Source organism: Prinia subflava, chromosome 3, assembly GCF_021018805.1.
Source record: "Prinia subflava isolate CZ2003 ecotype Zambia chromosome 3, Cam_Psub_1.2, whole genome shotgun sequence".
Classification (NCBI taxonomy): domain Eukaryota; kingdom Metazoa; phylum Chordata; class Aves; order Passeriformes; family Cisticolidae; genus Prinia; species Prinia subflava.
Window position 1 is genome coordinate 20,564,557 of NC_086249.1, and position 27,656 is coordinate 20,592,212.

General features: G+C 48.8%; 2 protein-coding genes across 5 annotated transcripts in view; one reads left to right on the plus strand and one right to left on the minus strand.

The window, feature by feature from the left end:
* LOC134549005 (alpha-2-macroglobulin-like protein 1) lies at positions 1 to 25,815 on the plus strand. Of its 3 annotated transcripts, none has more exons than XM_063394327.1 (36): positions 1 to 324; positions 943 to 1,126; positions 2,020 to 2,182; positions 2,722 to 2,774; positions 4,687 to 4,707; positions 5,190 to 5,361; positions 5,741 to 5,825; positions 6,920 to 7,031; positions 7,322 to 7,436; positions 7,816 to 7,925; positions 8,427 to 8,594; positions 8,822 to 9,052; positions 9,697 to 9,760; positions 10,135 to 10,280; positions 10,561 to 10,710; positions 10,917 to 11,069; positions 11,657 to 11,741; positions 12,549 to 12,663; positions 13,175 to 13,400; positions 13,520 to 13,646; positions 14,213 to 14,334; positions 14,788 to 14,842; positions 15,487 to 15,570; positions 16,526 to 16,702; positions 16,844 to 16,925; positions 17,741 to 17,897; positions 18,110 to 18,184; positions 18,554 to 18,716; positions 19,099 to 19,313; positions 19,443 to 19,658; positions 19,761 to 19,885; positions 20,190 to 20,280; positions 20,987 to 21,055; positions 21,363 to 21,465; positions 21,592 to 21,633; positions 22,086 to 22,191. In XM_063394327.1, the coding sequence occupies exons 1-35, from the start codon at positions 266 to 268 to the stop codon at positions 21,630 to 21,632; spliced, it is 4,314 nt and encodes a 1,437-aa protein (XP_063250397.1). In that variant the 5' UTR covers positions 1 to 265; the 3' UTR covers position 21,633; positions 22,086 to 22,191. The 3 variants fall into 3 exon arrangements, with proteins under 3 accessions (XP_063250397.1, XP_063250395.1, XP_063250396.1); XM_063394325.1 differs by lacking the exon at positions 22,086 to 22,191 and adding an exon at positions 25,472 to 25,815 and having other exon boundaries at positions 2 to 324; XM_063394326.1 differs by lacking the exon at positions 22,086 to 22,191 and adding an exon at positions 25,567 to 25,815 and having other exon boundaries at positions 2 to 324.
* Positions 21,792 to 27,656, minus strand: part of LOC134549006 (alpha-2-macroglobulin-like protein 1) — a 24,941-nt gene continuing 19,076 nt past the window's right edge. Inside the window, exons 29-36 of one of the 2 annotated variants that reach the window (XM_063394330.1) lie at positions 27,312 to 27,526; positions 26,818 to 27,033; positions 26,301 to 26,416; positions 25,558 to 25,648; positions 25,202 to 25,270; positions 23,878 to 23,980; positions 23,156 to 23,197; positions 21,792 to 22,146 (exon numbers count right to left, since the gene is read on the minus strand). In XM_063394330.1, the coding sequence (XP_063250400.1) occupies positions 23,157 to 23,197; positions 23,878 to 23,980; positions 25,202 to 25,270; positions 25,558 to 25,648; positions 26,301 to 26,416; positions 26,818 to 27,033; positions 27,312 to 27,526 (851 nt within the window). In that variant the 3' untranslated portion in view covers positions 21,792 to 22,146; position 23,156. Of the gene's footprint in view, positions 22,147 to 23,155; positions 23,198 to 23,877; positions 23,981 to 25,201; positions 25,271 to 25,516; positions 25,913 to 26,300; positions 26,417 to 26,817; positions 27,034 to 27,311; positions 27,527 to 27,656 lie in introns of those variants that run through there. The other variant, XM_063394329.1, reaches the window with a different exon arrangement.

Consider the following 27,656-nt stretch of genomic DNA (forward strand, 5'->3'; position numbering starts at 1 on the left):
GAGTAGGAGAGCAGTGAGGCTGGAGTCCAAAAGGACTTGGATTGGCTGGGGAACACCCTGGAGGGTACAACCCTGCGCCTGTGGCACTATAAATGCAGGAATGAGGTGGAGGGAAGAAAACCTTGGGGCTTTGTGTCTGCTTCCTGGGAGAAACAGCAACAACAGCAGGTGTCCTGGAGACTTTGGAAGGAGAGGAGCAGCACCCTACTATCTCTCCTGACCTGCCCTCCAGAGGAATCCACCCCTTTGGGGTTCTTCTGTGAAAATGTGGAGTCCCTTCCTCCTGAGCTGCCTGCTTTACACCCTGAGGATAGAGGCACAGCCGTAAGTGCCATTTAAAAACCTAAGGATTGATAGTTGTGAATGCTGAGGGAGGGGCCAAGATTGCAGGGAGAGCGTGTGGGACCCTGTGTGTCACCTCCTGGAAGGGCCAGACATGGGGTGGGGTGCAGAGCCTTGTTGTGAATGCAGGGCCCTCCTGAAGGTGGGAACCTCTCTCATGGATATGGCTGCAGTACAAGAACCAGGTGAGCACTGCTGGTGGGAACAAGAGTGAGGGGACTGCAGTATGAGGTGGGATAAAGGGAAGGGTGTAGGATAAAGTGAAAGGCAAATGAAAAGGGCTGCAAGGCAGGGGATGGATAAGCAGGAACCAAATTGCTGTCAGGGTAGTTGAAGAGCTTTGTCAAAGCAAGAAGGGCAAATTCTGTTCTGTCACCTGAAAGTATTTGTCTTGTATTTACCTGAAATGAACTCTATACCTTCCTTCCCCCCTGTGCAAGGTTCTCACTCTGGCAATCTGTCCCAGTCTCTCCAGTAGAGCAGAACCTCCTAGTCTCAGAGAGATGGCAAACTCTCGTGTTTCCTCAGGCCAACCTTTTAGTGCCAAGGGCGGGTGAGAGGGCTCTCAGGATGGGATGATCTCTTGTTTCCCCACTGCAGGAGGTACCTGATCATCATTCCAGCTGCCCTGCCCTACCCCTCAACCCAGAGGGCCTGCTTGGACCTTCGTGGGGTTGAAAAGCCTGTTCGTGTGGCCTTAACTCTTGTGCACCCATCTGGCAACCTCAGCCTCTACCGCAAGGTGGTCCGGAACGACTGGATCTTCGAGTGCACCAGATTCCAGGTCAGAGCCATTCTTGGCAGGGAGCCCTGGCTGGCAGCTCCCAGCATGCTCATTTGCCTGTCACCAAGGAGAGAATGAGGAAGACAGAGGACAAGAGGGCATGGAGCAGAGTGAATGCAAAATCAGGGAGAGTGTTTAGTGGCAGCCTGGTGTCTTTGCTCCTTGTCTTTGTCTGCATGGTGCTCTTCCTGTGGGATATCCTGGTGGCACACTGAGGCCAGGCAACAAAGGTCTGAGGAGGATGGATAGCTTAGAAGCACCCAAATGGCAGCCATGCAGCTCATTCTCTCCCCTGAGGAGGATGCACTGCCACAGTATGTTGTTTGTGGATCTGTGATGCAGGAAGAGTCAGACCTCTCATCTCAGACAGCTTCTCTCATGTCTGCTTCCTTCCACGCTTTTCTTTCTGGGCTTGAAAATGTCCTGGAGGACTAGGAAGGACATGGGAGGGTGTACACACAAGCTCAGCACAGATCTTATTTGCCAAACTCATGATCCTTATTTCCTTAGTTTGCACTGATAATAAGAGGGGATTTCAGTCTCCCTCACACTGTAGGCAGCAGAATTCTCATCATGACAGACCTTTTCTTCCCCTGAGTTAAGTCTTCACCATCTTGCTCCATGCGGATTCTAACAATGGTCCCATGAAGGAGTAACAGCAGAACATCAGTAACATCAGAACAGACTCCCTTTTCTCTTGTCCAAGATCTATCCCAGCTGCCAAGCATTGTTCCCTGTGCTTCCACAGACATAGCCTTCAGCCACAGAGGGGACACCCCACGCTGGCCTCCAGAGTAAGATGGCAAAGAGCCTGGCCTTGCAGTGTGCTTGAAGCCAGGAGAGCACTGCTCTGGTGCCTGCTAACCTAGTGGCTCTCCTCTCTTGTGTCCCAGGTGCCCCGACCTGCAGGCAGCCAGGAGGTGGCCACCGTGCACCTGCGCATCTCCAATGGCCACTACTTCAGTGCCAGTGAGGAGAAGAAGGTCCTGATCCGCAGGGCTGGAGCAGGCTCCTTCATTCAGACGGATAAGCCCATCTATAATCCAGGACAGACAGGTGAGCAGTGCACAGAGCACCCTGCCAGTGGCCCTGCCTTGACCCTCCCAGGCTTTGTTCCCAATTTCCTGTGAGAGGAGGGCTGAGTGCTTCGTGCTGTGTGCCATGGGGACAGAGGGGGACCTCTGCCTTCCGCAGTGAGGTATCCATGACCCATGTTTTGGCAGCAGGAGAGGCCTGGGAGGGGAGGCCTCACATGCTCTAGGAGCAGAGCTGCCTTGGAAAAGGGAGCTGACTGAACAGGGTCTTCTTGGCCAGGGCCAGGTAGGACTGGTCTGCCTACACTGCAGACAAGGAAATGTAAGGATACCCTTGGATGCAGCCTATGGGAAAAGCCATAAATTGTGAAGCAACGGTGCTGCTGCCACGTGTTTGGGGCAAGCAGAGGTGAGCAGGGCTGAGCAAAGGGTAAGAGGGGCTGCAGGGCAGGCATGGGGCTGGGCGTGGAGCTAGGATTCTGGGGTGAGACAAGTATGGGTCAAGTCCATTCCCACATGCACTCTGTCTGTAATGTGCTTTACTCCATTTTCTCCCTCCAGTGAAATTCAGGATTGTGACCCTGACTGAAGATTTTGTTCCTGTTAACAGCAAGGTAAAGCCTGTCTAAGTGGAGGCAAGGAAGTCTCTGGGCTTCACATGGCTCTGCTTCCTCTACCAGCCCCAGCCAGGGAGGCTGGGACAGTCCCAGCACCCAGGGTGGACAATGCCAACCCTCCAGTAAACCAAATTTGAACAATTCCTGTTGGCTGATGGTTCTGCTGTTGCTGTCCTAAGATAGGTGCTGGTTGATGGGAGGGTTGGAATGGTATTTGGGGAGTGTGCCACCATTCCCAACTAACTGAGTTAGCTGAGTGCACTTGCCCTTGCCAAAAAAGCAGGCAGGGCTTCTGGGGACCAGTCTATGGGTTGCTGACCGTGGGCATAATTATCAGACAAAATTGTCTACAGACTTTGTCAGACTCAAAGATCCCCTCCCCTCTGGAAAGCTCAGTGATTTGTGCAGTGCTGGGAGAGCCTGAAGTGAGCTGCAAAATTTTAAGAAAAATTAATTAATATGGGGGCGGATACACAGGAAGTGATCATAAAAAAAGAGAAAACAGTATAGCCAAATTATACTGTCTTGATGCTAGCAGCAGCTCATTGTTCCCATGTCAAGGGAGTGACAGTTTGCCAGAGACTTACATATGTGGTGGCCAGGAAACTGCAAGGCTAGTGCCATTCTCCTGCAAGCAATTATATCTGCAGCCAGCAGCTACAGCTATTTCACTCCTCGGTCCTCAAGCAGTTTAAGGAGGGCCAACAGGAATTCATGCCATGACAATTAAATGCTGAAGGGCACACACTGGGGGACTTGGATCAAATCCTTCTAGACTAAAATAAAGAGAGAGATCCTTCCAGGTTATTTGTTGCTGATTTAATTTCCTCTTTTTTGGGATATTTGTGAGCTCCTAGCATTAAATAAATACTCCTTTATTCTCCCCAAAGAGAAGGCATATATCTTATATTAATTAAATAATAAAGTATAAATAATACATTTAGTTCCATGCCTACAGTTGATTTGTGTACATATTTGACTGTAAATGCTTGATGTCTATTTGTGAGTATAAAAAAATTGACATTATAACTGTTAATTATACTGTGATGAAAATTCGGAGATCATGTTTAGCCCAAGCCATTATAAGGCTTTAGTCCACGGCAGCATTAAAGTTGTAATACCTGGTTTGTAAATTAGATGAGTTGAAGTTAATATGGATGCCGTTCACCACCAGATTAACCTGCACTTTTTTTTTATTTCAATGAAAACGGAGTTGCCCCTGACAACTTGTATGAAAGCTTAGAATGATGAATAATGTGAATTACATGTCAGTTGCATGTTTACAGCCTGGTTACTCTCCCAAGCCTGCTCCTGCCTCCTTCTGCTTTGTGCTCCCAAATCAGGGGCTCCTCACCAGTACTGCTTCCTGGATGATAAATGCAGTAATATAAGAACAAACACAGAATTAATGGGCTTGGAAGGGCCCTCTTTTGTCCCTCCCTGTTACTGTCAGTTGCAGTCAGCATTAATTCATAACTCCCAGTCTTACCTCCTACACCAGGGATTTTAAAGGAAGCTGTGTGGATTATTCTTCCTGTACGTGATGCAGTTTTGGTAGTTATTGGGATATATGTTACAAAACTGAGGCCATTTAATATTTGTGAACTTGGGATGATGATATTTGAGAGTCTTCCTACTCTTCCCCTTTTTAACACAGCAAATTCTAGCTTTCATGGTTGTAGAATACCTATTAAAATGCATCTTAAATATTCAGGGATCAAAAAGTAAATCTGAAGAACAGCATAGATTTTTACTATTCCTTACAGTTTCAAAGCAATTGTCCTGCTTTCAGTAGGATTCTTGTATCATGATGTTTGTCACAGTACACAGGCTGGGTGGGTAAGAGAAGTTTATATGCAGGTTGCTATGTTATGCCAGTTTTTGACACTGCTGTCTGTTTGCTTTGCAGTACTCCGTGGTGGAAATCCAGGTGGGTGTTCCAGACTCCTCAGATGTTATGAGGAAAGGTATTTCAGTATGGATACTACCTAGGATGCTGTCTTACTGGTCCAAATTACTTTTCTTAGGTTCTGTGCATGCACATTCTCTGTCCAAATGCTTCTTGTTAACAGGACTTGATGATACAAATGGTTTGACTTGATCCATTTCTACATTCAGGAATGCCAGCCACACTTTAGCTAATTTTTACTGTTCATCTTTACTGGAGACTGGAGAGTCCAAATGTCAGGACCTTCCATATCTCCTTTTTCTGTGGCTGTGGAGAGCAGGGTAAACCTGGGTGGGTTGGATTTACCTCTGTTGGTGCTCCAGCATCACCATCTGGGCTAAAAGCAGCAGGAACCTGTGCAAGCCTCTGAGATGTCTGACATGCCTTTGAATCCAGAGGGCTCTGGGTAGAGAACAGCAAGCACTGTGGATGACTGCCTCTTCTTTCCTTCCCTTGCACTGCAGGACCCGAACCAAAACCGCATTGGCCAGTGGCTGGATGTGAGACCCAAACAGGGCATGGCAGAGCTCTCTTTCCAGTTAGCTCCTGAACTCTCCCTGGGCACTTATACCATCAGTGCCCAGTCCTTCAAGTCCAGCTCAGTCCAGTCCAGCACCTTTAATGTGGAGGAACGTGGTAAGGAGAATGAAGAAAGGGATGGAAAAAGTTTCTTGTTTGTTGCTTGCCTGTCTGTATAACAATGTAGAGCCAAATATTGTAAAATAGGATTTACTGCCTGAGAGCTATGACTGAACACAAATCTATGGGCAATATCAGAAATGAACTCAAGGGACATTGTGCTGGAAATTCCTGGAAAAGGCATCTTCTGGCAGATTGAGAATACACTAAAGACTTCTGCAAGATAGTTGGGAAAAAAAAATGGGGGGGGGGGAATTCTTTCTTTGGTTTCCCTGTTTTTAATTAATGCTTACTTTTACCTCATCTTCCCTTTTGTGGTCCTGTGCCCAGGTAGTCTTTTGCCCCTGATGGAGTAACTCTGAGGTTTTTGTTCCAGTGCTGCAAAAGTTTGATGTTTTCTTCGAGGGCCCAGCTCAGATTTATGCCTCAGATAAAAGTTTCCCCCTGCAAGTGTGTGGCAGGTAAGGAGAATGTTCAGGGAAAGGAGAGATTCCATCAAAATGGTGTCTCTCCTTCCATGTGTCTCCTATCTTTTCAATTCATCAAAGAGAGGTGGCTCAAGTGGGGTCAAACAGGTCAAAAATTCCTTTAGAATAATCCCAAACAGTTGAAGAGTCAAGCTAATGGGTTCTTCCCTGGGGAAGAGCTGCCTGAGCCATACATGAGAGAGAACATCCAGTTATAGGGAGATTTGCCCAAGGCAACAGATACCCTCCTCTGGAAGATCTGTCAGTCCAGCATTGAAAGGTCTTATGTGGGGAAAACACCAGATATGGGACAGACATGTTGAGGTAAAAGTGCAGGAGCTTGCATTTCTTTAGGAGTTCATGCCTTTCCTTCCAAGTCACATGCTACTGAAATTATTGCCTTCTTAGGAGCAGTAGATGAATTTCTCTAGTTATGTGGTTATCAGCAAAAAATGAGCAGATGAGGGTGGGAAGGAGGGCAGGACGTCTGACAGTATAAACACAAAGAAAGGAGGACAATGAGCTCAAAGGCACTCAAAATCTAGTGAGCTCATTTGTATTTGGAGCTGCATTATCTAGAGACTTTTGGTGTGTCTTTTGCCACTGATTGGTCTGACACAATTTCTCATTAATTGGGACAGTTACAATTAGGTCATATGAGGCTGTTGTAGTAAATAGCACACACCACTCTACATCACCAGGATGGGTCACAGATGTCATCTTTTTACTGGATGTATCAGGAGCATTGCTCCAAAGGGCAAGTCAGAGAGGAGTCAAAGCAAGGAAAGGCAGCAAAGCAGGCAGAGGAAATACCTAAATGTCTAAATCAGCAGAAGTGGGAGAGCTCCAGAGGGTGTGGGTCTGTTCCTGTCCGTTTCTGCATCTGTTCCTTGGTGTCTGCATCTGTTGGATGCCAGACCACGCTATTGCACTCCCAGAGTACTCAAAGTGCTGTTATTTTAATTTGTGCCTGCCTGCTTGCCAGCTGCAGTAAGACCTGTGTCACAAAAGGCACCTGTGTGGAGAAATGTGCTGGACAGAGCACACAGTGCCTCTGCCCAGGAGCTCCTCTGGTGCTGTCCCTGCAGGTACAGTTATGGGAAAGCAGTGCGAGGGACCGTGCACGTGAGACTGTGCCAGAAAGCGAGGAGGTGGCCCCAGAATGCCAGCAGGGACATCTGCAGGGAGTACAGCGGCCCCGTGAGTAAAACCCTAGAAGGAATATGGGCAGTAAAGAAGCACCACACAGGACAAAGTGTCAAGGGCCGAGTGAACAGAATGAACTGCTCAGAGCCCCGTCCAGTCTGACCTTGAATTTTTCTGGGGATGAAGGATCTACCACCTCCCCGGGGAACGTGTTCCAATGTTTTACGAGTTCTGCCTCATTATTTGTTGTAGTCCATAGCTATGACAGAATGACTAATCCCTTATACTTCTGACCCTTTCCCTTCTCCTCAGCCCCAGATAATACCTATCACTCCCTATTGCAGACAGCAAGCAATGGGTGTTTCACCCCTTCTGTCAGCACATCAGTCTTCAATCTGACTCCCAGCGAGGAAGACAACAAACTTCATGCAGAAGCCTCTGTCCTGGAGATGGGCACAGGTACCCTGGGGCTCAGCAGGGAAGGTGCAGGGGCAGGAGGAATAATTCTGGGGGTTTGAGGGTTAGAGAGGGCACACCTCCCCTTCTCCCCCCTGCTGCTGGGATCATCACAGGACATGGAGAGCTACTCTGCCAGCAGCAGTAGGGTGAGGAGTGGCTGGGAGCTGGATGAGTGGTGTGGGTCCATGAGGCTACAGAGAGGCTTGCAGACAGCTTAACTAAAGAAGGAGAGCAGCCTCCAAACCTTGAAGAAGTGTTGGGAAGGAAGTTTCAGACACTCTGCTAAGAGGGTTTGGGAATAACGAAGTGAGAATAAAGTACTGTGTAGTAGTCACCTCTGGTACTGATCCTGCTTCCCTTGCGCTCTGCATTCCAACAGGGGTGCAGATCAACACCTCCAGCCAAATCCTCATCTCCAGGACAGCTGCAAGGGCAGTATTTGAGACACCCAATGAATATTACATCCCTGGAGTACCATACAGGGGGAAGGTGATTTTCTTCCCTTGCTTTTTTGCTCCTTGTCATTTGCGAAGGAATACAGCATCTGGTAAACCTAGCTGACCCAAAGCATTTCCTGCTCCTCAGGCAGAGTACGTTACCTTGCACTGTGTCACACTGCTTGACAGTGTGGCTACAGCTGCTGCATTTCAGGTTCCCTGTTGTGTTTACACCTCCAGCATCTGCTGAGAGCAATGAGTGGTGTCTCAGCAAGGATGTTGGGATGCAAGGATGTCTCAGCTGTTGGCTAGGAGAGAAACCCCTCATATCCTAACCACAGACACCATTTGGAGCAGGCAGATTTTAACCACGCTCAGCTTCACATTAGAGATGAGGGAGTTGTACAATTCTCCTGTCTTCTTGGGGCCAGACTGAAGTTTGTAGGTGGCTTACACAGGAAGGTCTATATTTGTCAGAAAGGGGAAGGTTTTGGGTATGACACTGGAAGAAATATCTGACTTTGGCTTTCCTGCCTCACCTTGTTGTCCGCAGATTAAGGTTCAGGATCACTATGGAACTGGTATGAAAAACAGGAAAGTTTATCTTGTGATAAGGTTCATGAGGCGTCGGTTTATTAAAACGTACATCACAGATGACAGTGGAATAGCATCGTTCAACCTCGACACAACTGCCTGGAACAGCTCATCAGTCTCTTTGGAGGTAAACATCACCTCTACATGTGGGAGAGCGAGAATCCTTGAGCTCTACCTGTGCTCATGTCTCCTGCAGCCCCTGTGCCAGCTCAGGCCTAGGCTCACCACACAGCTCTGCAGAGCCAGCTGGAAGACACCAAGCCAACAGCCTTTCCCAAACCAAGCTGATGACAGCCTAACCAAGCACTGAAACATGAAACTCTTCATTTCTGTGTGTCTCTGGTGCCCTTGCAGGCGAAGTTCACTCTGGAGGAGCTCCTACGCACTCCTCGAAGGACTGACTTCAGTTACACGAGTGCTTACCATCACCTGCAGCCCTTCCATGTCACAACCAAGAGCTTCCTGGACATACACCCACCCATGGAAACACTGCCTTGTGGCCTGAAGCAGAACGTCCAGGTGACCTTCACGCTCAGCAGGGATGACCTAGGAGAAGACACCAGCCGTATAAGTTTCGCATATTATGTGAGTAAGGGTAGTAGATAACCTGGGGGGAAAGGCTGTACTGACAGGACCAGAACCCAATGAAAAGTTGAGGATATAATTTAGGTCATCCCTGGAGGGATGACTGCTAAACCTTGTTCTCAGGGGACTGGCTGAAAGCTACACGTGGTGGGGCTCAGCCTGGCCACACCATGATCCTGGTGCTGGGGCTCCACTCACCTCCATGGATTGGAGGAGGTTTCTGTCTTTGTAGCCCATCGCCCCCCTAGCCTTTGCCAAGGCTGCAGCTGGAAGTGTCTTCTCCCTTTAAAACTGGATGGGGTATCCCTTTTTCACTCTGGTTATCAAACAGCTGCTCAGTGGATTTTTGGTCTGGTCTGGAAGGCAGCCTACTAAAGGAGAAACACTTTAGTTATCACTCACCAATCTGCAGTGAACCCAGTACCCATCCATTGTCCTCACTGAACATTCTAGACCAGAGACTCCCGTGTTAAAGCTTCTCTTCCCAACTGTGATGTCTGCAAATTTCCTCAAGTCTGGGGTTGAGCCCATAGTTAATTTGGGGGGGTTTATTTTGTTTTTGAGAGCAAGATTCACATAGGTAAGTGTGGATGCATTCTGGTGGCAAACAGCAGTCTGCTCATCCCATGTCCCTCCTCCTGCAGGTCACTGGCAAGTCTGGAATTGTTGTCAGGGGCCAGAGGAATATCCACATGGGGAAACTGAACAGTAAGTCATGGCAGAGAAGTGGAAACAGTTGCACCCAGTTGGTTTCTAGATTGGACATGAGAGTTGCCAGAGTTTCTCCCAAATTCCCTCAGTCTATAGGTCTGGAGCAGTCAGCAAACAGGACAAAGGGAAGCTGAGGAAGCAACTCTGCCAGCTGAAAGAGGACAAAAAGACAGAATGAAACAATGATGGGAAGAGAGACTGGGAGGATGTAGGGGAAGGTGGAGTTCATAGGGTCAGAGAATGGAGAGAGAGGGCAGACAGTGCAGCAGCAGGAATTGGTTTGACATTTTGAGATAATATAGCACAAAAAGAAGGGTAGAAGGAGGTCTCGGTGGGCCTATGATGGAAATATTCTGCCTTTCCTTCCGCAGTGCTGAAGGGCTCGTTCTCCATCCCTTTGACCTTCACTGCCAACTTGTCCCCATCGCCTTCCCTAGTGGTGTACGCCATCTTCCCCAACGGAGGGGTCACAGCTGACAGCATCCATTTGGATGTTGCCTTGTGCTTCCCAAACCAGGTGAGACTCACCTCTGTGGCTGGAGGAGAGATGGTGAGCAGGAGTCAGGAGGCCTGAGGGAAGGAGACCCTCAGATCCTTCCAAGAGAGAACTGGGCAGAAGAGAGGGAAGGGGTATCTGCAGCACAGTTCCCAGTGACCAGGAAAGCTTCAGCAGTGACTTCTGATAGCAGTGGCTGAGCAGGGGAGATTCCAGCTAGTCTTTCTCTTTCTGTCTGTGCCATCTGTCTGTCATCCTCCTCACACCTCTTTCATATTCCTTTCCTGGTGTGTTGCTCTAGGTCAAGGTAGGATTCCCAGATAAGGAAGCCCACGCAGGGTCAGCAGTGCAGCTCCAGCTGCAGGCAGTGCCGGGCTCCCTGTGTGCAGTCCAGGCTGTGGATGAAAATATGTTCTTCACCAGACCAGACCGTGAGCTGACCAGACAAATGGTGAGTGTCTGTGCAACCAGGCAAAACCTTGGGACTGATGGGTGAGCCAGAGGCCAGTGACTGAGGAGGTCTGTGTGTGAAGAAGAAAGCAGGGTCTGCCTAGGAAGAAGGACAGGGACTGATGTGCAGGCTAGGGGAGGATGGAGTGAAGCGTCTGGAGGTATCTGCTCCTTGCCCAATCCTTTCTTGCCTGTGAGTTTCCCTAGGTCTATGGTTTGTTCCCTGCTGCCTACCAACGTGGATACCCTGCCCAAGTAGAAGAGCATTCAGATCGCTGTGTGCAGCCCCAGTCCTCGTCATCTCTGCTACGAGGAAGGCCACAGAATTCCTTTCAGCCTGACATCTTCAACCTCTTTCGGGTAATCACCTCATGATTAAGAGCTGTTTCCCAGAGCTGTTGCAATTACGAGGTATTTTCTCCCCAGGCAGTCTAAGTAGGCCTTTCCTCCTCCAGACAGACCCTGCTGCCTGCCCTGACAGCTGTGTTGTCTCAAAAGATGTCCAACCCTATTGAGTAGGAACACCTCTATTTCCCTCTACACATGCACAAAGCAAGGTGATGAAATCCGGAGCCATCAAACTCCACTTTTTTGGACTTGAATGGGAATGAGGTCCTGGGCTGTCTACTGTTAATCTACAGTATTAGAGGAAAGACAGACAGGGAGTGATCCCAAGCATTAGACCACGGATTGTTGTCATGGCTTAGCTGTTAGCCTGCTCTTTGCCACTGGCATTTCCCGGGCAGACCTCTTGGTGTCTTTAGGGCAGATCTCCTCCATGCCTTCCTCAGCACTGTGTCTGCTTGGGCCAGTGCTGCTCTGGGCTGCCTGGGCACTGAGTTGTCCTGACCCCCATGGTTTCCAGAGTAATTTTGAAGAGCAGCAGTCAATCTTCCCCACTTACAGATGCTTTTCTGCCTCCCCTGCCCTCCTTTTTTTCCTAATAGAACATGGGGCTGAAAGTCTTCTCAAACCTTGTAATTAAGAAGCCCTCTCAATGCCCTCGTTGGGCGGATAAGAAGACAATCACAGGTGAGCTGCACTTTGAGCCTACCTGGGACATGAGATCACATCAGGTAGCAGAGCCCTCTGATCTTTGGGGTTTGCTGCTGGTGGATATTGTGTCACTTAGGAGTATCTGGTGCTGCTGCCACAGTCTAGCTGCCCAGTCCACCAGACTCAGTAGGAGTGACCCAGTGCCTATGAAAAAGGGCTCTGAAAAATGGCACTCCCTGGATGTTCCCTGACACTAAAGGATGGCACTCCCTTTCCTCACAGACAAACCCAAGTGGGGCCCAGGATCGATTTCCTGGTATTCCCATTCCCCAGGCTGTACTGAGACCCAGCTTCTGTCCCCACTTGTGGCCACAGTGACAGTCATGTTCTTCCTCTGTGTCTGTTTGCACTTGATAACTGTAGCTCACATGCCTGCCTGTATTTAAAGCTTTGCATGTTGTGGAATGTGAGTTTTGTGCAGCAAGCAAACAGCACTATTACTCACAGAATTATAGAAGTGTTGGTTAGAACAGCTCTCTGGAGGTTCTTAGTCTCTTAAGCAACAACTCTGGGTCAGGTCAGGAAAGGGGCTTGTGTAACCAAGTCTTGGAAACCTTGCAATCAGTTCACTGCAAGCTGCTTCTCCTGCTATTACTCTCTTTTCCCTTAATTTCTAATCTCTCCCATGAAATCCAGTCCAGCCCCTTGTGCTTTCCTCTGCCACACTCTCCTCATGTCTCTCTTACTGCTTGCTTTGCCTCCAGCCCCACTAGGGCTTGGCTGTCTATGGTTGGCAAGGTTCACCTCTCCCACTCTGGTGGGACTCCTTCCTCTTTCTTTCAGGGATGCCTTCTGTAGAAGACCAAAGAACCACTGAGGAACAACCCAAATTTACAAGTCATGGAAGATTTCACCACTATTCCCCTGAAACTTGGATCTGGAATGCATACTCCGTTGGGTAAATGATTCCTGAATTTACAAATGGACAGAAGGATGACCCTTTGCTACAGAGACTTGACTGACTTGAGCTTGTGTAAAAGAGGTGTAAAGAGACCTCTGCATGCAAATTATGCGGCTCTTCCCTGCATTTGTAGTGTGTCAAACTAGTAGACTTTGAGGTGCAGAACTGAAGTGTACATAGATTTAAGGAACAGGAGTTCACTTCCCAACCAAACCACCATGAGTGAACAGAGCTGGAATGCTTGGGCAGGGTCTTGCTCAGGAGAAGGACGAAATGCCATTATTGATGGTATTTAATGAGGGTTCATGGCTCTAGGTAAAAAAAATTGCTGAGAAATGCCTTGCTGTGAGCCACTGGAGCAAAAGTCATTAGCAGTATAGCAGAGGCTGATCCAAGCATGAGGAGCTGTGCCACCCCCCTCAGCAGGGCCGTGAGCACTCCTCATTGCATCTCCTTCCCTCTCCACTAGTGGATGAATGTCTTCATGCAAGTTCTCTCTTCTCCTCAGCCCCAGTGGCAGCAGGAATGTCTCAGTCACAGCGCCTGCAGCTGCTGCAGAGTGGAAAGTCAAGATGTTCTGCTTGGCCGGGAGGGGGTTTGGCCTTGCCCCGAGCACGAGCCTCAGAACAGTCCAGCCCTTCTTTGTGGACGTGACGCTGCCGGATTCCGTCATCCATGGAGAGACCTTCCTGATGAAAGCCACGGTCTTCAGCTACCTGCAGCAGTGCGTACAGGTGTGTGCCTGTGCCACAGGTGGGACAGGCCTCCTCTGCCCTCCAGGTTTGGAGCTCACTGTGCCAAGCCATCTCACATGAGGTGCCCAGTCACTTACCCGCATCTGTCATTCCCTCAGATGCAGGTGGCCCTGGCTGAATCCTCAGACTTCCAGGTGGAGCCATGTCAGACTTGCAGGGACATGGAATGTCTGTGTGCAGAGGAGTCCAAGACCTTCATGTGGAATGTGACAGCAGTCCAACTGGGTATGGCAGCAAAAATGGACTGGTGATGGGGAACCCTAAAACTGAAATGAAAGAGTGTGGGAAGTCCAGAGAAGTTGTCAGAGCCAGGTCTTCTCTGAATCCTGAAGTTTGTCCTTAATGGTGCAAACATGCTATCCATTATGTTTGCTTTCTTTATCTCTTCTTAAACAGACCCACCAGAGAGAGCAGGACTCCTGAAGAGAGGGCTATGGGACCAGCAGGGGGGGAAGAGGCTGCATGGATGTGGTTGGGGGAATTTTGTATTGCTGGTCCTGTGCTTCATATGCAATGGGAAGTGTGTGCTGGGGTCCAAGGGCTGCTGGACCCTCTTGTTCAAGTCATACTGCAGTGCAGTGAAGTCACTGCTGGTGAGATGTTACCGAGTTTCCTCTTGCTCAGGGTGTCTGAACAGGCTGTCAGCACTGGCTGGCTCCCCTTTACTGGCCCAGCCACTGAGGCCATGAAGACCAACAACTCAAAGCATCTCAGGCCACTCTTGCTTCTAGAAAGTTTATTCCATGTGGCCACAGGTACAAGAAAAGGACTCCGTTGAATTTATTTGCTAGGCACTCTGAATATCTCAGTGAGGACAGAGGTACTGGACACCACGTCATGGTGTGGGGGCAGGAAGCCCTTGCCAGCTGCCGTGCAGGGGAGGCAGACACTGACCAAACACTTGCTGGTCCAGGTCAGTATGAGAACAGCCTCTCTTGTGTCTATGGTATCCCTGCCCAAGGGGGAGGGCAGACTGAAGTGGGCTAAGTAGTTTTATCACCTCAAATTTTGTCCAGCAATAGTATACCAAAGCTGTGGGTTAGTTCACTTTATTTCTCCCAGGACCTAGCCAAGCCTATTCTTGCAGTACTCCTTCTTGAGCTGCACTCCCATGTCTGTGTTTCTCCCTGTACCTTTCCCTGCTTTTCATGCTGTACCTGAGCTTTTGTATGTGCTCACTGGCCAGAGAGCCCTGTCCCTCGAGCTTACTCTTGATCCTTTGAGCAGTGAAGCAGGCAGACCTGCCAAAAATGAGGAGGGTGGAGTCCCTGACCTCTGAATTCAGACTTGAAATATTGCTGGCATTTGAGAATTTTATGTGTATTTTTGTTTCTCCTCTCCCACGTGCATGTTTCTGCCCTGGCAGCCAGAGGGTGTGTTAGTGGAGAAGGCCTACAGCTCCCTTCTGTGCCCCAGAGGAGGTATGTGCCTGAGATGAGGTATGTGCCTGAGATGAGGTATGTGCACAGCCTGAATGGGTCCTGCAGCCTGAAATAGCCACACCTGAAAGCAGAACTAAACTGTGGGAGGTCTCATGAGAGCATGTTTTGAAATGATTTTTCACGTAGGAGATTTCATTTGCTATCAGACATGAATGAATAAGAAATATTACTCCCACACGTGCTGTCCTATGAATTTGCTCCTGAGGATAAGTGGTAAAATCCTTCTCTGTAGCCTCCTTCCCACAGTGCAACCCTTGGGTGTTCCTGGGGCTTGATAGTCACCAGTGAGGGATCCTCCAACCCTCCCGCTCTGTCCCTGCAGCATTGCAAGTCTTGCCAGGATGTCCTCCAGTTGAGTGATGCCCAGCTGTGATTCTTGTAAGCCTTCTGAAGTGTAGGGAATTGAGCTGAAGTGAAGCTTGGTGGGCCCTCAGCCCCACCAGCAGCTCTCATGTATGGCCCAATCTGAAAAGTGTGCAGGCAATGCACCTTGGTGCAATGACCAGGACAGTCAGTGTGAACAGGATGTAGGCAGTGTCCCACTCACCTGGGCCAGACCTGCCTCTCCAGTTGGAGGCTTTTGGCTTGGTTTTTCATGCTACATTTTATCCTACTGTTACCAGGAAACACAGCTGAAGAACCCGTGTCCCTTCGCCTCCCTGACAATGTGGTGAAGGGATCTGCCAGGGCCTCCATTTCTATCACAGGTAAGTGACTTCTGCTGTGGCCTCACAGACTGCTGGTACCAAATAGCAAAGCTTGGTGACAGAGGATCCACTTGACAAGAAACTGCCAAAAGAGAGGATGCTGTGTTTCTATTCCCTGCAAACACCAGGCTTTCAGATTTTTGGTTTTCAGGAAAAGTAATCTGCACAGGAGAATAATCCTTCTTTTTCTAGCTAGGACCTTGGAGCAGAGACTCTAGGACTGTTGCTATTTCTGTGTAGATACAAACAGTAAAGCTCAAAATCATGCTACAGCAGAAACTCCTGGAGAAAAGAAACCTTTCTCAGCATTATCAAGTTGCAAAAGAACACTTTGGAGAGAGTACTGGCACTGGCCATACCTACCATTAAATACATCTATTTCTGTTGCATGCCAGAACTGGTATGAAGCCAGGCCTGGCATAAATAGCCATGAATATTGTGCCACAGAACCCCAACAGAGGAGACAACACAAGGCTTCTCTGACTGGCTGGAGTGTATATGGACACCTTCACACCATCTGACTAGCACCCCTGCTGGCTTCCTAACATTTTGATGCTTGACATATGGCCAGGTAGAACAGGCCTGGCTAAAGACCAGAAGCATTTCAACCTTTCCCTGAGTGCTGCTATATTTGCCTGTCTATATGACACAGATTGAGCAGGTGCAGCTCTGCTCATAGCCTTTTACAGGCAGTATTTGTTATAGCTGGAGCTCTTCAGAATGCAAAACTGATAAGGGGAAGTTCTCCAGAGGCTCCATATTGTAGTCATGATGCCAAGCCGGAAAGAGGCAAAACAGTCACTGCTCTCCATCTTGCACTCAGTTGTTTACTCCTCTTTCCTCCTTTCTCCAGTGCTTTCCTCCTGCTGAGACAAAGCACTATTATCCCCTGCCTGACTGAAAAGGCACCTCAAATCATACTTAGGCTTTCTTTGTTTCTTACACCCTTGCATAGGTGACCTCATGGGGGTGGCACTGCAGAACCTGGACCACCTGGTGCAGCTGCCCCACGGCTGTGGGGAGCAGAACATGGTGCTGTTTGCCCCCACGGTCTATGTGCTGCAGTACCTGGAGAAGACGAGGCAGCTGAGCCCTGAGATCAAGGACAGGGCAGCAGGATTCCTGCGCAATGGTGAGTACAGCAGGCCCACCTTGCCCCTCTGCCTTCCCCTGTGTCCAACAGTCCCGGTAACTCTTGCCCTTGCAGCCACTCTGTCAGCACTGTCCCTTCTGTGTTACTGTGCCATATTAAACACTGTTCCCATCTCCCCAGGGTATCAGACACAACTTCTTTACAGGCACAGAGATGGCTCCTATAGTTTCTTTGGGCAAAAGGATGGAGAAGGAAACACTTGGTAAGCACTGTAAACATCCCTCACTTCTGATTTTTCCTGTCTGAGTCAGAGCACCTAATGTATCTGAGAAAGCTGACAAGATGTTGATCTTTGGGATGGAGACTGAAGGAACTCTCTAATGGGGAGAGTCTGAGGCACTTGAGCCTCTTGAAAAAGCAGTCAGGCAGGGCAGCAGAGTTTCTGGGAAAGTGTAGAGCAAAGATGATGTCCCAGGGAATGAAAGGTCTTTTTTTTGTCTCTATGCCCCTGTCTGTTGGCCCACAGACAACACCAGGTCATGTTACTGGTGACCTGGCAGCCAAGAGGGGTACACATGTCTGGAAAAAAAATCAGGTGGGAGCAATAAAAAATCCTCTCCTCAGTGAGTGGAGCTGCCTTGGCACAGCTTACACCCCTGGTGCTTGGCTAAGATGAATGGAGAAAGGAAGGGAGGAAGAAAATGGGGAATTCTAGATTGTCTCTAGTGGTTTGGGGAATTCCAGATTGTCTCTAGTAGTTTGGGGAAGATGAACTGGAACAGGCAAAAGTGGAAGGAGTAGGAAGGTTTTCACCTGTGAAATGACTGGGTAAAGCACTAAGCAGTACATAAGTAGTATATCTGCAGAGACAGGGGCAGGGAGAGGAGCCACTGGGTGGGTCCTGTGGAACATTTCCACTTTTAGGTTGACTTTCTTTATGAAAATTACTCTTTTTTTTTTTTTGCACCTCCACTATGTCACCAGTTCAAGGACAAGCACCAGGAGACCTCTGACTTTCTCTTTCCTTTTTTTTTTTTGTTGTTTGCCTCTTTTTCTCACAACTCATCCTCTCCCTAGGCTGACAGCTTTTGTACTCAAGAATTTTGGCCAAGCCAGAAAATACATCTATGTAGATGACAAGAACATCCAGGATGCCCTGCGCTGGCTAGAGCAAAACCAGCTCCCCAGTGGCTGCTTTGCCACCAAAGGGAACTTTTTTCACTCCTCCCTGAAGGTAATGGTGGGCCAGAGCAGGTAGCACTGCTGGGGAATGACTGGAGACATTTGTGACAGCAGAAGGTTGTGGGATCCCAAAGGATCCTAGAAAGTCATTCTGCAACCTGTGCAAGCCCTAAAGAGAGGGAAAACATGAGAGGAATGCTTTTCCTTCTGAGAAGTGGGCCCTCCTAACACCCTGTAAGAGTGAACGATGTGTTCCCTTCACAGGGCAGCACAGATGATGAAATCTCTCTGGGGGCCTATGTCGCTGCGGCACTGCTGGAGATGGGTCTGCCACTGCAGGTCAGCATGCTCTGCTTGCTCCTGCTCACTCCTGCTCCCTCCTGCTCTCCTGGGCACTGCCACGGGGATACGCCAGCTCTGGTGTTCTCCAGGCCATGAACTGGGAGGGAACTTCTGGGAATGAGTCAGTGTTTGGTCAAATGACGAAGTCATTCCTCAAAAGAGCCGGTGTTGTGAAATTCTCCTGATGCAGCAGTGCTTGGTGGCAGTGGCTCCCAGTGCACACCAGGACTGCACTGCCTGTTTTCTGAGGACAGTCTGTAACTGAATGGGTTTCTCAGGAAGACATAGTGTGGCTCCCTGGAGTGAGTTTCCCAGCCCCCTATTTCACCCCTGTCAGAGTTTGGCACGTTTCTCCTCCCAACACAGGGCAAGCTGATGCAGACTACTCTCCGCTGCCTGCAGAAGGTGGTTCACAACATCACCAACATCTACACAGAAGCCTTGCTGGCCTATGCCTTTGCCCTGGCTGGGGACTATGAGACAACGCAGGAGCTGCTGTACAAACTGGAGGAACAGGCCATCAAATCAGGTGCCGCCTACTGGGATTCTGGACAAGTGTATGCCCAGCTACAGCAGTCAAAAAGGATACATGTATTTATAGATATTCCTTGTATTTGTGCAGTAACTGCACTGTGTGAGTGAAAATACAGTAAGGTATTTCACAAGCTGTGAGGGTGGCTTTAGAAATAGTTTTCTCAGACTGGAGGATTTCAAGATCCCTTTGAGGGAGGAGGTAGGAGTCTGTGAGCTAAAACAAGATGAAGCCTTGGAGAATAAATTCAAGAAAGCAATCCTGGCCTGAGTACAGGGAATGTACTGAAGGAGCCCTGAAAGCACCATGGGGTTTGTTTCCTCTGAAACCCAAGTTATGTCTTCACTAAATAGCCTTCATAATTCTTTTCCTTCTGCAGGAGGACAAATCCACTGGAGCCCCAAGCCAAGCTCTCCAGCTTTCACAGACTTCTGGCCTGGTACTCAGTCAGTGGACATCGAGCTGACAGCCTACGTGCTCCTGGCGTTCCTCTCCAAGCCACGGGTGCACGCGGGTGACATGACAACTGCCGCCGGCATTGTGGCGTGGCTGACGCGGCAGCAAAATGCCTACGGGGGTTTTGCCTCCACCCAGGTAATCAGCAGCTCCCCTGGATCCTGTTGTACCCCAGCTTGGCAGCACAAGTCCTCTTGGTCTTCCTGCTCCAAGCCAGTTCCATTTGGGCTGGTGCTTTCAGAGGAGTGACCGTGTCTCCCTCTCCAGGACACGGTCGTCGCCTTGCAGGCCTTAGCGAAATACGCAGCGAGGACGTTCAGCACGGCGGGCCAGGCCATGGTGAGGGTGAGGGCCCAGAGGGCCTTGGGGAAGGCGTTCCAGGTCGGCCGCCAGCAGCGGCTGCTGGTGCAGCGGGCAGCGCTGCTGGAGATCCCGGGACAGTTACTGCTGCAGGCCCACGGCAGCAGCTGCATCTTCGCTCAGGTGAGGAGGTGGGATCAGCCTGAAGAGCAGGGCTCTGCCTCTCTTCTCCTGCATGAGGTCATGCCTGGCCCGTCTTTTCTGCCCCTGGCCCTTATCCTGCAGACGGTGCTGAGGTACCACGAGCCTTCCCCACGGACTCCTGTGACCTTCACACTGCGAGTCAGCACAGAGCTGACCAACTGCAGCCAGGCCAATCCGCGCAGCCTCAGTGTCCGCATCCTCACCAGGTGACCCCAAGGGCTGTGTCCTCCTCCAGCAAGATGCAGTGGGCTTGGGGACGGCAGCCAGGAAGGTCTCAGGGCTCCCATGGATAAACCTGGCCCTGGGGGTGAAGAGGACAGAGAGGGTGAATCGTGCAGGTGGAAGGCTGGGAGGGGAAAGGTGGTGGCTAACTCCTGTGAGAGGGAGCAGTGGCCACTGTGCCCCCATCCCAGAGGGGATATCTGGCTCAGGGTGTGGTGGTGGAGGGAAGAGGGGCTGGGAGGGCACTGTCCTCACGGAGTCAGACCTCTGTCTCTTTTTATTCTCCAGCTACATCGGGAGCAGAGTCACATCCAACATGGTGATCATAGAGGTCTCCCTGCTATCTGGATTCATCATGACTTCCAGATCCAGAATGTTGGTAAGAACTTTGGAATAAGAAAACTCATCTGTGGAAAATGGATCCTGCCTGCTTACCGTGTTGAGAATTGTTCATTTCAGGCCAGGCAGCAGCTAAATTTGCAGGGGACCTTTGCTGTTGTAATTGCCTCAAAACTTCTTGTTTTCCTACAGCCCCCACGAGGGAGATCAAAGGTGGTCCAGCTTCTCCCACTGACAGTATTTGGACTAGGAACAAAGCATACTGCTGGGTGTGCTGACTCCAGGATTTGTTTGTCAGAAATTTTAAGACAGGATTTCTCAGAGATACTCTAGTTCTAGCTAAAAAGATTCCTTTGTTTTCTAGTTAAATCGTACATTAAATCACAGCCCCGATGCAAGTCTTTAAGAGCAATGGAACACTGAAATAAGAATCTCTACTGGTGCCTGCACCCATTTGCTGACCAACATATCAGTCAGATGTACTCCCCACACAGCCTTTGGTCTCCAGAGGGGGGATTCCTCTGTCCTGGGCAGGGTCAGTGTGGTTCATACAGGAGATGCTCACAAGGGATGTCCAAGAGGGACCAGCAAATATATAACTTCTAAAGCCCTTAGGCATGAGAAAGGCACAGTTCCACAGAGTCCAGCTCTATACCTTCCCTTCACTAAAACACTGGGTCCCTCAGGTCAGGAATCCCCAAGGAAAATGCTCACAAATTGCATTCTATTATTGTTTCCTATCCTAGCTGGAGAACAGAACCATTGTTAAGAAAATAGAAGTGAAAGCTAATGTGGTCTACATTTATCTGGAGAAGGTAAGTGAGAACAAAAGCATTTGGTGTGGCAAAGGGAGAGCAGAAGAGGACAAGGAGCTGTGTGAGAAGCTGAGGCTGATCTAGGTAAGAAAAGAGCATTGGTAGAATTGGGGGCAGAGGAAGTTTGCCTGCTTTCATGATCATTGGATTAGAACAGTGATGTTCCTCACACAATACTCCATTTTAAACTCCAGAATCTCCAATAGATTACAGAAATGTAGTGCAGAAAAACATTAAAATTAGGGAAGATGAAGATGCTGTGACTTCTTTCTCCCCTTCCTTGCTAATTACCTTCCATCTCCACTAGCTCAATGATGAATCTCAGACTTTCATTCTGCAACTGGAACAAGTAATTCAGGTGAAGAACCTGAAACCAGCCAGCATCAAAATCTATGACTACTACCAGCCAGGTAGGTTGCAGATTTCCTGCTCTTCTGGGGTGAGGAGCTGGGTCCCTGATTCTCTGGCTGGGGAAAGACATGCAGTCTTCTCTGTGTGCATCTGTGTGTAATCACCTTCCTCGTTTCCTTTTGCAGAGGAGCAAGCCTTGGCTGAATACAGTGCTGTCTGTAGTTGAGGTAGGCAGCAAGTTCCTGTGTGACACCAACAGTGGCATCAGGAAATGGTGGGTCTTGGGTGGGAAATATGGAATATAAGTAAAGACAGGAAAGGGAATGGTGAGTGAGGAACATGTAGCCAGCTAGAAACAGGAAATATCTCTTTCTAGATCTATGGATTTTTTTTATTATTATTTTTTTTTAATGCTCTATCTCCTGTGCACATCTGCACCTGGACGGGCAGAGTTTTGTACATGAGCAGAGGTAGAGAACTTATTTTTCCCAGCTGGTCTTAAATGCAATTTTTCTGGCTTGGGAGAAAAGCCATAAACCTGAATAATCATTCAGTCAGACAGTTCTAGTCTTCTACTTTTAATAAGATGCCACATACAGTCTGAGCATTCCAGAAACTAACTGCTCAGCAGGAAATTCCAAGCATTTTCTCTTTTCTTCATATATCCATGTGGTGACAGTTGGCAGGGGTGACAAAGGACGGATGGACAGAGACTGGAGAGGAGGGATCTATGCCTGTTCCTGTGAAGACAATAAATGACAAAAAAAAAAGTTTCTGAAGTATTAAAATTAACCATTGGGAACTCAGGGGCCTTTTTTGCACCTTGTGACCAAATGGTACTGTCAGGCCAAGAAGGACAGAGCTCTTATCACCCAGAGGGTTGCTGGGCACTGGAACAGGTTTCCCTGGGACATGGTCACAGCACCAAAACTGACAGAGTTCAAGAAGCATTTGGAAAATGCTCTCAGACACAGGGTGTGACTCTTGGGGCTGTCCTGTGCAGGGCCAGGAGCTGGAGTCCACGATCCTTGTGGGTCCCTTCCAACTAAGAATATTTTAAGATTCTCTCTCACTTTATCTATACAAAGCCTATGTCAGAACCTCCAGTAAGAGGCAGGACATGACAGGGCAGTGTGCCTCCCGACAGGCGATTCTTGGAGCAGGTGGTTTTCCCAGTCTTGTGGGCTGTGGGCAGGAAAGCACACAGGTGCAAGGAAAGTTTACAGCAGGGGCAGGCACTGGTCAAGCTTAAGCTTTGTCTTTGCTCAGCCGGGAAAGAGGACGGGCAGGTGTGGATCACAAGCCAGGCTGAGATGGAGAAAGGCTCTGAAATGGAGCCAGGCCCAGCAGTAAAGGTGAGCATGGCACCTTGTGTGCACAGGGCTGGAGGGATGCGAAAGTGCAGGGAAAGTGCCAGGAAAGGCAACTGTGGCGACTTGAATAAAGTGTCTTTGATGCAAAGGGCCAGGACTGGTGATGGTACTTGGTACACACAGTCCTTTTTTCCTGGAAGATACCTCCAGCTTTGTCATGATCTTGTCATGTCAAATCTTCTGCTTCAGTTCTTTTTCCCTCAGTTTAACCACTGGGATACAGGAGCTCACCCTTACTTGGCATTGCAAATTGCTTTCTAACCTGGACCTGCAGTCTGGCAAGTTTCTTGACCAAGGGCCCTTGCCTGCACCTCCCTCCCTTCCCACATTCTTCAGAACCCTGCCTCTGATAACAAAAGAGGTGTTGGGCCCTCACCTCACTGGCACGGGACACTGTAGCTCATCACTGCAGTTTCTTCTGGAAGACAACAGAGAAAGTGCTGGTGAGACACATTGACAAAAACCCATGAAAGCAATCCAGCATTGTGCCGCTGTTCCTAGGAGAGGTGTTCCCTCAGTTTACAGGCTACAACTCCCCTCTACTTGACACATGAAACTACTGGTGTGTGCCCATGACTCTGCAGCTGGTCAGCATTCACCCAAGGCATGAGGCTGCAATTCCCAAAGAGCTCCATCACAGTTATGAATTCCTCAGTTTCTGAAGGAATAGCAATCCCTGGCACATTTCCAGCTTTTCTTCCCACTAGGAACCCCACAGAACAGAGAGGACAAGTTGGTTTTGGTGTTATTCTTCTAAGGGGGCCCTTACTCTTCTGAGTCATCCCCTCAGTATGGTCCCTCTGCCTTTGCCATCTCCCACAAAGTGTTCAAAACCACAGCTCCTTGCTCCACTCCTGTTGGGAGAGCCAGACCCTCAGTGGTTCTACACACCAGCTTCAGGCCTGCAAGTTCTGGAGCCAGAGAGAGGAGGACCTACCATTTTGAAACCAACAGGTTAAGTTCATGCCTATAGAGCTTCTAAGGGACAGTCAGATAACCATGTCAGAGATGGTATTGTCTTAGACCCAACAAAAATTCAGAAATTTTCCTTCCAGAAGTACATTTGGGTGGTTCTTGCAGCACAGCATCTGAACTCACCTGGCATATAGTAATCATAGATCTTGATATTAGCTGGTTTATGATCCTTCACTTGCATGTGCTGCTCCACCAGGAAAGTGTAGGTTTGAGGCTGTCTAGTCAGCTAAGACCAAGAAACGCAAGGATTAAAACCAGAAAAAGGACAGAACTCCTGTAAGACAACTCCTTTCACCTGCTTGCACTCAGACTCTGTGGAGACCTCATCACTTCAACAGATCTGTTCTGCATTCTAATCCATCCCAGAAATATCTTTTACTTCCCATTCTGTGACTATCTCCCATTTTTGGTCACCAAATTTAACTCAGCTCATGAGGAACATCAAAAACCTACAGTGTGCACTGCATAAATGGAGTGCTAGTGTTCCCCATCAATCCCACCTTCCCATCCAGCTCTGCTCTGAGCTCCTTCATGCACCTTGCCTCAGTGGCTGCTTTCTTATTCAGAGTGACATGAGCTCTTATCCTCCAGCCTCACATAACCCTCATCATTAAGCAGACAAATACAAGCTGGGGATGAACATCTGCTGTAGGGTAGTAGTTACATGACCTGCTGGTGATTGGGGTGCACCTTGTGTTACCTGGCAGCTTGAGCTGAAATACTTCTCTGTATTGCCTTTCTGCCCTGTGTAGATGTAACAAAAGCAGCAGATCTGGAAGCCTAATGCATCCATGTGACACTAACCCACTTCCTATGTGGGGGCTCAGGTTAGCTCAGCCTACTGACAGAATCTGAGGATGAAGAATCACAGAAAGGCTCCTTAGAAATGCTGGAGTTTTAAATACATGCCAGGTCTCATTTCTGGTGCTGTTTAGGTATTCATGGAGCTAGAAAAAGGCTGGAGTGGTTGTTAATTGTTGATTCATGAGGCTGTGGAGTGAACACTTCTGTTCACACAACCATCTGGTTTAGCTTCAAACGATCTTGGCAAAATCCATGAGCAATTTTGCATGTTCTCTGCTGCATTCAGGTTGTTTAACAGCTTTCTAAGATTTCAGGCTTGCTTGGATTTACTAGATGGGTCTTACTGCTACTCCCCAGTCCTGATCAGGCACCATATGTATGGACTTTCAATAGTCTCTGAACAGTGCCAACAGATGTAGCCTTAACATGAGAGTTTGCCTTGTTTCACTCAAGTTAAGTAGCCCTCTAAGTGGCTCTACAGATGAACAACTGCTGACTGACACTTCTCCAGATCAGCAAATGTGACTGGTATGCAGGAACAACAGCTCTGGATAGTTAAAACAGTAATGAAACCAGTAAGCAAGAATAAAAACTGTCAGTCCATAGCCCCTTTAATCATGATGTTAACCCGAATTACACTCACTTCCTCCAGGTAGAGGACGATTTGGTCAGCTTTGCTTTCAACTTTCTTCACTAAAGGCATTTTCTTTAGCTGCAAATAGGGAGAAAATATCAGAAAGGCTTTAATAAAAAGCAGAAATATGCAGGGGTATTTGTCGTTGTGAGAGTATGGGCAAAATATTAATGGGGTCAGGGAAGCTGTTGATGTAGGGAAAGGCAAGATGCAGCTTGGAAGAGACTTTGAGTACAAGGATTTCTTAGGAAGAAAATAACCCTGTTTCTCTGCCCACAGGAATGATCACATTTCAGCATACAGTCCTGCATGACAAACATCCAACACTGCTCCCATCCCAGCTGGACACTAATTCTCAGTCTCACCTCTTCCAGTGAACCTGCCACGGGGCTGTATCCAGACAGCAGCTCCACTTGGATCAGGACCATGTTGGTGGACACACGGTTCCCTGTGTAGCTGCAGCAGGAACCCAGGGGACAGCACTAATGTTACTTTCTGAGCCATGATCTCCAGATACTCCAGCCCAGCTTTGGTACTCAGGTGGAGGAATGTGCCTTTCTTTCCAGTTTCTCCTGTAAGCATACCTGTTTCTGTACTGTAATAAATCTTTGTGCTTCCCTTGATCTCGCTTTTATTGTGCCAAGGAGAATAAGTTCCTTGGAAGCCTTCTGGTGTTACCTCCTTTAGGCATGTCAGGGAATATCACATCCTATGCCTGTTCTCTTGGCAGTTCTGTCCCCAGCCAGGCAGGAGTACAGCAGAGGAGAGTGGTGTGACAGTCAGCCAGGAGCAGAGGAGGGAACACTTAGGAGTATGTGTCAGTCCCGCAGGACCTTCACAGCATTAGCATTTTGAGACCTAATCTGGGAAGGGGGTGAGACCCACAGACCTTGGGAGAATTTGTGGTGAGGGGCATGGGACAAGGCAGGACTAGAGCCTGAGCCACCCCTCTGGGGCTGTGCACCTCTCACCCAGTTGGGAAGAGCACACTGGCGTCACCTCAGCACTTGGACCCAAAGAGGAAGGGGAGCCCTGCCAGCAAGAGGCTGGTGTGGTGCCAGAAGCCCCTCAGCACAGGGGAGGGAAGGGGCAATGAAGTGTCTCCTACCGAGCACGAATGGTGACAGGGAAGCGGGTGGCATCGGGCACGGCGCACTCCGTCTGCACAGATACGGCAAAGGTGGCCTCGCTCCTCAGTGGAGGGATGTGATACCGCAGGATGGCCTGCCAGGACAGAAAGAAGCTGGATGGCAGAGAATAGCAGGGTTGTTTTTTTTTTTGCTGGAGAGTATTCTTGTCTAGACTCAGCTATTGTTTGTTGTCTTGTATTGGTGTAAGAGAAAACCATATGGCAGAAGCAGAGGTTCTGCTAGTAGTGCACTGCTCCTGGTGGATTTCTTGGAGGAGAGGAGCTGCTCTGGCTTGATGGAGATAATCCAGATTTCACTTGGGGAGTAGATGTTACCTTCCTGTTGGACCACAGTTACCCCCACCAGCCTTGAAGCCCAGATTGTTGCAAGTTACTACAGCAGTTTGTTTTCACTGTTGGCTAAGCAGCAAGGTAAGATGTTCTCTGGCTTCAAGGCTTTTCACCAGACAGACTTTTTCTTCCTGGCTGGGCTTACCTGCAGGAAAAGACACCCGTGGCCCTGCACACGCAGGGTATAATCCTGGGGAATGGCTGGCAGCTCCACCGTCTGTAGCAGGAGGCGATTGCTTTTGTCTACTTGGAAGTTTTGGCTGAACCCCTTGGAAGTGAGAGAAACCTGAAGATCAGGGCTATCCTTGCTGAAGATGTTGGTTGCATACAGGGCTAAGGCTTCCAGAGCAGCCACCGTGTCCTGAAGAAAGAGAAAAACATCAGGAAAAGTAGGATTCCTGCTTCCTATGCATGCCTGGTCCTTAGCCTTTTCCTCCCTCATACTGCAGCTATAGCACAATAGGGGTTGAGCTCTTCCCTTTGGCTTTCAGCATGGAATTATCCATAACTCCCAGGACCTGTAAATCCATACGTCCTTTTTTAATTTATTCATTCCTCTTTTTTTACTATGGGCTGTTAGAACTCATTGCTCCCAAAAAACCAGCATCAAATCTGATGATGATGGCTCAAAGGCATTACCTGGGTTGAAGCAAAGCCTCCATATGGGTTTTGCTGCTTGGTAAGCCAAGACACAATCTGGGATGCCTTTTTGATTTCATCTGATGACAAACTTGACTTTGTAAGGTGAGCCATAAGGATACTAGATGTTAATTCCACATCAACAGATGGAGCTCGATACCAAGATAGGGAATCTTCTTCCTGTTTGGATTGTTGAGTCCAGAATATTTGGTCACCTAGAGGTGGAGTGGGAACATTCATGGAGTGTGTGGCTGTATCTAGTGACCCTGGAATTCTACTTAGCCCCTGTATATAGCTACTAAACAAACATATACATTGGACATAATAGAGTTGGACAAGATATAC